The following is an 11069-nucleotide window of genomic DNA, read 5'->3' as shown; positions in this document are numbered from 1 at the left end:
CTGCTTGTGAACACGAGCCAATGGAGGTCCCCTACTGCTCTCACCTTTGTACCGCATGGTTAAATACTCACTGAATGAAATTAGTTGCAATTTATATGTGTGGGGGTGGGGGAGGAGAAGAGTAATTGTGTGTCAGAGAAAAAGGAAATCCCTCTCCTCTCCAGGAGCCCTAGGTATATGTGCATTAGGGATGGCCTTCGTTGCCATCTATGGCAATTCTGCAATTGGCCATCAATAGTGCTTAACTATACAATGGATGACCATCGATATTTTTGCATAGCGATGGTCATCCATTGTATTTGATTGATTAGCCTGTGGGCCAATCAAAACACAGGGGAGGGGATTCGCAGGTGTCAGGGGGTGGAGCTATGCTCAGTGTCCCTGCACTTTGAAAAATAAAAGTAAAACCTTGTTTTGATATTGCATCAATGGAGGAAAACCACCTGGTTCTCCCCCATCGATGGAAAAAGTATTCAACATCGGCCATGAACCATCAATGATTTTGAATCGCCGATGGTCGATGGCCATCCCTAATGTGCATGTATATGTGCTCTATCTGCTTGTGCAGTTCTCTGGACACTACAGGTCCCATATAAGTGAACTTTCCTTTTAACATATTTTTCATGCTGCACGCATCCTTCCAAACATGAACCTCTCCAGGAGGGCACAATGCTCTACCTCTGGACTTCCCTCTTACTGTATGATTGCCATCACCTGTACTTAAACTCCTTTCTTATAATTTACCCTGTTCAACACAGGTGATGGCAGTCACACATTAAGAAGGAAGTCCAGGAGCCGAGCGTTGTGCCCCTCCTGGAATGTGTCATGTTGGGAGGTATGATGTATGTCAGTAAAATGTCAGCTGGAATTACATTTTGAATGCAATTGTAAGTAAAAACATTTGGTCGGAACACCTACAATAACGTCTAACAGTAACTACTCCGCGTAAACAAAAAGCAGAAACTGTTCTGTAGAAGACTGCTGCTGCTGCTGGGATATCGATTACATTAACAGAACTGTTATGTCACCGGATCGTAACCTTCCCCAGCACTAGTTCCAGAATTCCATCACCAGTCATTCCGCGCGGGAAAATAGGAAATCTACCTGGACGGAGAGAGAGAGCTCAGTAACTGCTCTCCTATTGGCTGGCGGCAGTTTTGGGCGAGGAAACATCAGTCCCTGTTGCAAAGCTTTGCTCCGGTGTCACCGCCGCCTCTTCCCTATTGGCTTAAAGCAGGTAGGCGTGAAGTGGGCGGCAATGCTGGTGCTGTCTTTCTTGTCCGTGATTGGCAGAACGCCGATGAATAGTGACGAGCATAGGTCTCCAGCTGTACACACGCGAAAAGAGTACAGTACACAGTGCACCCACAGCCACAGAGCAGGAGCTTGCGTGCCTTTACTGAGCGGAATCACTAGGAAGAAATAAAAAGTTGTTTGTGTTATTTTTTTTTATTAGAAACTGCTTGGAGGGGGCAACAACTTTGCTAGCCATGTTTTATTACCCCAATGTGCTACAACGACACACTGGCTGCTTTGCCACTATATGGTATGTACCGTTTGCTACATAGATATCAATATGTAGAGCTAAGAATGCAGTGCTGGAAATGTTAGCTGGTATAAGGATCTGTGTTTTATTTTCATTTTTCAACCAGGAACACATATATGGGAACACGACTACACAAATTATTCTGATGAGATTTTGTCCCATTCATAAGTAATATAATCACACAATCACTAAGAATAGCATCCTTGTGTACATGAATTGTTTTATTCCCGTGAAAGATCTAGATGTGCAAACACTAGAAACATTACTATAGCAATAGTAGCAGTGGATAATCCCATCCATTTATTACCACTGCATAGTGTTTTTATGCATGTCCCCCAGATAGTAAGGTGGTACAATTGTTGGTATGCGGTCCCTGGGTCGCCAACCCAATGGTCGACAGTGACTAGTTCGACACATAAGAATAGTCGACATACCCTAGGTCAACATTGACAAAAGGTCAACACAAGCTTAATGTTGACATAGACATGGTCGACATGAATGAGGCCGACATGAGTTTTTTTATTAATGAGATTTTTCATACTTTAAAATCCAAGTGGGCATAGAACGAGAACATAATAGTGTGCCGAATGCAGCGAGGCACCATGCCCAAAGCATGGCAAGTGGACGTGGTACACATAAACAGTGTCCATGTCGACATAGACAATAAAATATCATGAAAAACTCATGTTGACCATGGAACCTCATGCTTGTGTTGACCTGTCAATGGTGACCTAGGGTATGTTAAGTGTCAACCTAGTCACTGTCGAGCATTAGTGGTCGACCTAGTGACTGTCCAGCTAGACATCGTCTATCATCTACACCGTAACCACAATTGTTCTAAGCCAAGTCTGACCTGGCTTCAGGGTTACTGGCCCACAAGTTTACAGAGGGGAACCCTCAATGGGCCTCACTCAGGGTGAATCCAGAAAAAAAACTTGTGTATTATCAGGGCGCTCACTAAGCAAAGAGCTCAGTGCCCTATTCTGCGTAGTGAGATCGCATCGCATGCAATTTTGCATGGTATGCGATGCGATGGTACTACAGTAGTTCATTTTCACTGCACTGCCTGGCCGCGGATTGAATTGCATTGTACGCAAATCGCATGCGATGCAATTTATCACACCCACACTATCCACGTCAATGCAATGCGATTTAGCACACACCCCAGTATCCACGTCATCCCAGAGCGTGGCAAGGGGATGCAGAACGCGTCCTCCCGACCTTTTCATACCCCCACTATCCACGTCGGCGTGGAGTTGATTTTACAAAGTGTGGAGAGCGCAGCGAGCCTCCGAGTCCGAAGTGTGGCGAGCCCCGTGATTACTTTACATGTATTCCGCATCCCCTCGCTGCGCTCGCCACACTTTATAAAGTCAACTCCACGCCAACGTGGATAGTAGGGGTATTAAAAGCTCGGGAGGACGCGTTCCATGCCCTCTCGCCACGCTTCGGGGTGACATGGATAGTGGGGTTGTGCTAAGTCGCATTGCATGGCATCAACGTGGATAGTGGGGGTGTGCTAAATCGCATTGCACGAGATAAAATCATGTGATTTGTGTGCGACGCTTAATTGTGCCTCTCCTACAGGGCTGGGAATCTCCAGACTCTCTGTGCTGGCATATGCTGGCGGAGAGGCGCTCCATCCGACGGGGACACGCAAGTGTCTCACATGCACGCGCGTCCCCTGCACTTGGCGGTGGCAGGAGTTGGGGGGAGATTTTTCAAGTCAAAATCAGGTTGATCGCGTCGGTCGTGGCCCATTATAATGGGTTGCGATGCGATCAACGCGATTTTACATAGGGGACAATGGGAAATGGGCCAATATGGCCAATTTCTCATTGAGTATGGTTATAAAGTATGGTTAATGCCCCCCCATTGTTAACGCCACCCCACTATTGACGTCAACCCGAAGCATGGCGAGCGCAGCGGTACGCGTCCTCCGACCTTTTCATACCCCCACTATCCACGTCGGCTTGGAGTTGTCTTTATAAAGTGTGGCGAGCGCGGCGAGCCACCGAGCCCAAAGCGTGGCGAGCGTAACGAGCCCCACGAGGGGACGCGTATACCTGTGAAGTTATGCGCATGCGCTCGCCATGCTTCGGGCTCGGTGGCTCGCTGCGCTCACCACACTTTATAAAATCAACTCCACGCCAACGTGGATAGTGGGGGTATGAAAAGGTCGGAGGACGCATACTGCCGCCCCTCGCGGGCTCGCTGCGCTCGCCACGCTTCGGGTTGGCGTCAATAGTGGGGTGGCATTAACATGGGGGGGGGGCATTTAAAACATGAGGGGGATTTTCTATTAAAATTGGGTTTTTTGGGGCTTTTTACATTGAAATCAATGTAAAATCGGGTCTCAGGGACCATTTTACATTGATTCCAATGTAAAAATCGGGTCCATCGCGACGATCGCATCGCATGCAATTTGGTTGGCATGCGATCGACCCGATCAATACAATCAAAATCGCGGGCGCCGTGCTAGGAAATAAGCACCGATGTCTCTTTGTAAAACATCCCCTCACTTGGTTGCAAGGGTATATGGCCGTACAGGGGGTGGGGCATTCGGCGAGGCGGACCCTCTGGGGCTCGGTAAGCTGTGAGCTTTGCCGCTTACCTAGACAACCAGAATGAGGGCCCAAGTGTGGTATTCAATCCTCTGCATTTTAGTTTGCACCGACAGTCACATGAGGCATTTTTTTACAGCTGGTGTTGTACACTTCATACTGCATGTCCCATTGAAGAGTAAGCTTCCTGCATAACAAACAACAACTTACTACATTCTACTAGAGAATGTATATACAGGTTAAGGCTCCCATATCCGTTATTATACAAACCAACATATTCCAAAAAACACATATTTAAAGCGCGGACATGTCACATGACACTGACATCATGTTATAGGTCAGAAAGCATTGACAGAACGAATATAGGTCTAGACTGCTCTTCACACATTACCCTGCTTCCTGGCCCTGCTGGGCTCTGTCCAGTACTTCTGTGGTCACCACCTTGCACTTCCTGCCATCTTGGATTCTTACAGCTGCCAGTTTACCTCTCTGGGACTTTCCTCCACGTCGAAACAAACCCAGGCAGTGCTGTAGGTATGAGATCTGGCACCCAGGAAGCCTTCATCAGCGTCTCTGCATTTGGATGGGTGTGGTATAGGGTTCTGACAGTCGGGATCCCGACAGTCATTAGCCCGACTGGCCGGACTCAGACAGCATGGTGAGCGCAACAAAGCCCCTTGCGGGCTCGCTGTGCTCGCCACACTGTGGGCACAGTGGTTCACTACACTCCCCACCTATTCTATTCTCCCTCTATGCGGGTCGTGGACCCCCAAGAGGGAGAATAGCCGATGGCCATCAGGAACCTGTCTGTCTGTGTTTTAACAGTCGGGATCCCGACATCAGGTAAATGACTGTCGGGACCCCGTCTGGCAATCAATTTGGATATGGGAGGCTGAACTTGGAACTAATGATATTATGTGGGTTATATTTACAGAATACATAATTTAGCAGTATTTTCATGGTTTTCCAATTAGTGTATTGTTATAGTTATTAGTAATCAGAACTAATGATTCTCAGACTTCATGTAATAATCTGTGGCTATGTAATTCACAAAATAACCAAAACAGTGGTTATCTCATTATATACATTTTTCATGTGTTACAATCTCTATCATTTAGGTTGGCTGCTACTAAAGGCAGTAGGATTGTAAAACGAGAATACCTGAAAGTCAATGTTATCAAAACAAGGTACAGTATGTCTATTAGCAAGTTAGTTTATCGTATATATATATATATATATATATATATATATATATATATATATCTATCTATATATATATATCTATATATATATAGATATATAGATATAGATAAATATATATATAGGTGGTGAAAGCAGTATGCACACAAAACTAGTTCTGTAAAATGCTAAGGCCATATAAATGAAGATAGATCAAAAAATTAGAAGCCAGCACAATAATGAAATGTCCAGAAAAAATTCTTTATAGAAAAAATCAATTCCATATGGAACAGACAAGGAGTGGACACACCAGTAACATTGCAATACAATCCATGTACATAGGGGTTACCAAATCCAACAAGTTAAGCATGGTGGTCCACTGCAAGGGTCAGTGATGATGGTGGTACACTCCTTGTCTGTTCCATATGGAATTGTTTTTTCCTATAAAGAATTTTTTCTGGACATTTCATTATTGTGCTGGCTTCTAATTTTTTGATATATATATATATATATATATATATATATATATATATATATATAGGTACTTGTTTCCTAGCACGGCCACAATCTGGAGTAATCGTGTACCTTAAGTTAAGGTACACGATTACCCCGATGGACCCGATTTCCTTTGAAATCAGGTCCATTTGGCCGGCTAGGATAAAATATCGGGGGCATCGCGTCGGTCGGGACCATTAACAATGGTCCCGACGCGACCGATGCGATGCCCGCGATTTCCCCATAGGCTTCAATGTTAAAAAATATTTTAACATTGAAATCTTGTCGGGAAAGGTAAAATATCGGGGGCATCGCGTCGGTAGTGACCATCAATGGTCACGACGCGATGCCCCCGATTTTTCCATCGGGTTCAATGTAAAAATATTTTTTTACATTGAAATAGTGAAAAAATGTGAAAAATGTGAAATGGGCCAATATGACCCATTTCACATTATAGATGTCCCCGTCGTCACCCCACGATAGACGCCAACCCGAAGCGTGGCGAGCGCAGCGAGCCCGCGAGGGGCGGCGGTGCGCGTCCTCCGACCTTTTCATTCCCCTACTATCCACGTCGGCGTGGAGTTGAGAATAGAATAGTGTGGCGAGCGCAGCGAGCCACCGAGCCCGAAGCGTGGCGAGCGGACGCGGATACCTTCACAGTTATACGCGTCCCTTCGCGGGCTTCACAGGTGTCCGTGGCGACGCGGACACCTGTGAAGTCCGCAAAGGGACGCGTTTACCTGTGAAGGTATCCGCGTCCCCTCGCGGGGCTCGCTGCGCTCGCCACGCTTCGGGCTCGGTGGCTCGCTGCGCTCGCCACACTATTCTATTCTCAACTCCACGCCGACGTGGATAGTAGGGGAATGATGTGATGCGATGCGATGCGATCGACCCGATTTTTCCGACACGACCACCCCGATGTAAATCGGTGTGGCCGTGCTAGGAAACAAGTACCTATATATATATCATGTCGGTGTGTAATCAAACACTGCCATCTGCTGGCAGTGAGTGAAACTACATATCACACATACAGAAACACAGAGGCAATCACAAGGTAACAGACTAGATTCCAAAGCATTTGCTTCAAAGGGCTTAGCTAGTATAATTTAACATGTGTGTATATAATATCATCTATATATGTCTAGTGTCCATCTGTGTGTCTCTCAAACACTGCCAGCGAGTGAAACTACATTTCTTTCTCTCTCACACATGCACAAACACAGGGATAATCACATAGTTGCCTACCCTCCTGCATTATGCAGGAGACTCCCTGAAATTACAACAATCTCCCTCTCTCCCTCATTAGCCTAGCAAGCGCTCTCATTTTACCTAGCCCACATTACACTGTTACATTTTTTGGGGAAAAAGGATCGAGAGCTAGATACATTTATATTGAATCATCAGCGCCATTTCCCAGCACTTTACCAAGTATAGTAGCTCTTACTAACTGATTTGGGGCTCATCTACATTTGGATATAAGTCATTTTAAAAGATTTCCCTCAGATGTAGCAGTACACACCCACACTTCTAGGTGCAGCGTTTACAATCTCTTTTAACAATCTCTCCATATATGGAACTAGACACGCCCTTTGGGTGGAGTATGACACGCACCCTCATTGGGGCGCTTTGCAAAATTCTGCTACCAACTATAATCTCCCTGAAACCAGTTTTCAAAAGTAGGCAAGTAGCAGACTAGCTTTTGAAGCATTAGCTTTGAGCGGTCTTACTAGTGACTCACCTCACTCTCAGACCAGTAATACAGATGGAGCCCCTGCCATCCTTGGCCAGCGCTCGCCAGACCCTCCCCGCTGGCGAGCGCCGGCGGCAGGGGCTTCACTGAACTGGGACAAGCGTGCTTATCACATGCACGAGCGTCCCAGTCTCTTGGCGGGATGCTGCGTTTCCCATTCTCTCGCCGGGGACGCTGCATGTCCCTGCCCGTCTCCGCTTCAGGGAGACGGGCAGGGTTAGGGGGGCGCTCGGGGTGGCGAGGGCAACGCTCGGCGACGGCGGGGGAGGCGGCAGGGACCGGAGGAAGGCATACATGTAAAGTAATTCGCTTCGGGCTCGCCACACTATATAAAATCAACTCCATGCCGTAGTGCAGGGGTCTTCAACCCATGGCCCGCGGGCCACAAGTGGCCCGCGGAGGTGATCTCAGTGGCCCTCTGCCCGCCATGCACAGGATTATTTTTTTTTTTAAGTAAAAGAAAACGCTGCCGAGGGAGGCAGCGTAATGGAGTCCCCCCGGGTGCCGCCTACCCGATTTCCATTGGCTGCAGGCAGGGCAGAGGAGTGGATCCAGTGCGGCTGAGGGAGGAGGAGGCACTTCTGGTCACGAGCTGGGGAGTTGGGACCCGGGGAAGCTGCGGGAGGAGGAGACGCAGCGGGCGGGAGCAGGGGACCCGGTGCTGGAACTGCAGGAGGAGGAGGCACAGCTGGCGGAGGGGACCCGGCGAAACTGCAGGAGGAGGCATGGATGGTGGACGCAGGTGACCCAGCAAAGCTGCAGGATGAGGAGGTACAGCTGGCGGGAGCAGGGGACCTGGCAATGCTGCAGGCATTACTGGGGGCATTACTGGGGGCATTGTGTGTGAGGGGCACTGCTGGGGCATTGTGTGTGAGGGGCACTGCTGGGGCATTGTGTGTGAGGGGCACTGCTGGGGCATTGTGTGTGAGGGGCACTGCTGGGGCATTGTGTGTGAGGGGTACTGCTGGGGCATTGTGTGTGAGGGGCACTGCTGGGGCATTAGGTGAGGGGCACTGCTGGGGCATTAGGTGAGAGGCACTGCTGGGGCATTAGTTGAGGGGTACTGCTGGGGCATCATATGTATAAGCAGGAGTACTGCTGGCATTATGGTCTGTGGCATAATGGGCATCAGTGTGGGGCATAATGTGCAATGGGCATAATTTTTGTGTGGATTAATGTGTAATGGGCATCACGGTGTGCGGCATAATGTGTAATGTGTATTATGGATAAACAGTGTAACAGTGTATATTGATTTAAGTAGCCTTTCATTGTTTGGGTTCGATCTGTGAGGCGTACTAGGTCACTGTGTGGGCCTTCATGTTTATATGTCACTGTGCAGCCTTCAGTCAACTTAAGCGTGTGAGGACAACGACCATTCCTGCGGTAACCAATGTCTGGTCATGCAGGTTGCAAAAGAGGTGTCGGGTAATTGTTTTCCTGCTAGTTCACACTCGTTATAATTAGGCCACACCCCTTTTTTGGGAGCGCGCCTACGGCGCGTGCAATTTATTCAATATCAAATTATATAGGGGGGGACACAAATTTGACTGTTTGCACTGGAACCCAAATTGGCTGCTGATTACTATTTGGGTATGTGTGTGTGTGTGTGTGGGTGGGGTTATGTGCTGAGTATGGGCGGCTGTGCCAACTATCTATGAAGGAATGTGCTGACGTTATAGGGGAGCTGTGATTCTATGAGGCTGTCCGAAATACCGCAGTAGAGTATAGTGGCCCTCGGGCTTCACTGGATTTTTTTAGGTGGCCCACGCTGTCTTAAAGGTTGAAGACCCCTGCCGTAGTGGATAGTGGGGTTATGAACAGGTACTAAATTGCATTGCACATCAAATCGTATGCCAATTGCATGCAAATCGTATGCACATCGCATGTGATATCTGCCGCCGTGAAACTAAACAAGTACCAAAAAAAATATACTCACACCTCTCCGGTTCCAAAGTAGGCAATCCCTGGGTTAAAAACATCAGAAACAGATTTGGGAAGGTATATAATAGGTCTTTCCAAATCAGGGGTCTGTCCAAGGGTCATAATTCAGACCTGATCACTGGGCTGCTAATCTTCTGAGCCCAGCAATCAGGAACCCCTCCCCCTGCCAGAGTGAAGTTCTGCCTATATGCAAGGCAAATGGCATCACAGCCACAGACTTAAGGCCCCCATACATTAGCCCGACTTGTCCTAGGGACAAGTCGGACCTGATTTCCCCGGCAGCCCCCCGGGAGTGGAACACACGATTAGGCACTTGATGTGCCAAGTTTTGCATATGATAAATCGCCATGCGATTTATCATATGCAACTCCCGGGGAGCTGCAGGGGGAGAGCCGGGCAGAATCAGCGGGCGAGGGACACTGGGGAGCTGGGGGGCATGGCAGCGAGCGGGGGACGCCGGAGAGCCAGGCAGATGCTGGGGACCTGCAGGGGGTGGAGCCGGGCATGGTAACCTCTCAAATAGGCAGCGGGCGGGGGGACATTGGAGAGCCGGGCAGGGGACACAGAGGCAGCGCACGGGGGGACACCGGTGAACCGACGAGGGAGCTGGGAAGAAGGATCGGGGACTCACTCTGCAAGGGAGGAAAAAAACCCATTACAAATGAATGGGCAGCCAGTGATTGGCTGAAAGCTCTCTCAGCCAATCAGGAATTGGCTGAGAGAGCTCTCAGGCAATCAGCAATTGACTGAGAGAGCTCTCAGCCAATCACTGGCTGCCCATTCATTTGTATTGGTTTTTATGTCCCCGATGCCCACCGCCCAGAGGCATCGGGAACAGCACCAGGCTTCAGTCTGGTCAGGTAAGTCCTGGAGGGGGGGGGCCTTTATTGGGGGGGTCCCCACTCCCCCAGGGCCCCTGGCCAGGCTGACTAGTCGGTAGGGATGAATGCTTTGGCCAGGGGGACTTGCATAAAAAGTCTCCCCCCGGCTGTGGCATTACCCTGCTGGCTGGTTTTGCCTGGGGCTGGTTCTTAAAATACGGGGGACCGTCCCCAGAGCAGGAGCCTGGGGCTGGTTGTTAAAAATCAGGGAACCCCTATTTGTCGGGTTCCCTGATTTTTAATTACCGGCCCCGGTTCTGTCAGCCTGGTGCTGGTTTCGGCTGTGGGGGGGACCCCACGCCGTTTTTTTATTTATTTATTTTATTTTATTTATTTTTACACCGCAGCCTGCACGGATCTGACTGATCCGTGCAGGCTAAAACGAGAATACGACAGGAAAATGGTGTTTTATTTTTCTGCCGTATTTTCTATACGGCTGCTTAGTAAATCAGGAACCACCATTCTTTTGAATGGTGATTCCTGTCGTATCCTAACGATGGTGTAGACATTAGTATTTGTAAATACAAATACAAATGTTCCATCCCTAGGACTACGAATTGTTGTATTTTGGGGATAGAAAATCCCGAAAATACAAATTCGTAAAAAAAAAGGTGTATTTCTCCCTACGAATACACCTTTTTTCTACGAATCCATTTTGGTAAATTTCCCCCTATATGTTAGATGGCTGCCGGACATCCCTGACCTTCCCGCTC

General features: G+C 48.4%; 1 protein-coding gene across 3 annotated transcripts in view; it reads left to right on the top strand.

Moving 5' to 3' along the window:
• Positions 1–1332: 1332 nt before the first annotated feature.
• REC8 (REC8 meiotic recombination protein) overlaps positions 1333–11069 on the top strand; it is a 78286-nt gene continuing 68549 nt past the window's right edge. For 2 of the 3 annotated variants that reach the window (XM_083188058.1, XM_083188042.1), the window contains exons 1-2: positions 1333–1546; positions 5229–5297. In XM_083188058.1, coding sequence (XP_083044184.1) covers positions 1491–1546; positions 5229–5297 — 125 coding nt within the window. In that variant the 5' untranslated portion in view covers positions 1333–1490. The remainder of the gene's footprint in view (positions 1547–5228; positions 5298–11069) is intronic. The other variant, XM_083188050.1, reaches the window with a different exon arrangement.

This window comes from Crinia signifera, chromosome 1, assembly GCF_055691185.1.
Source record: "Crinia signifera chromosome 1, ASM5569118v1, whole genome shotgun sequence".
Taxonomy (NCBI): Eukaryota; Metazoa; Chordata; class Amphibia; order Anura; family Myobatrachidae; genus Crinia; species Crinia signifera.
The sequence above is the reverse complement of the archived record's forward strand: the minus strand, read 5'-3'. Positions and strand labels throughout refer to the sequence as shown.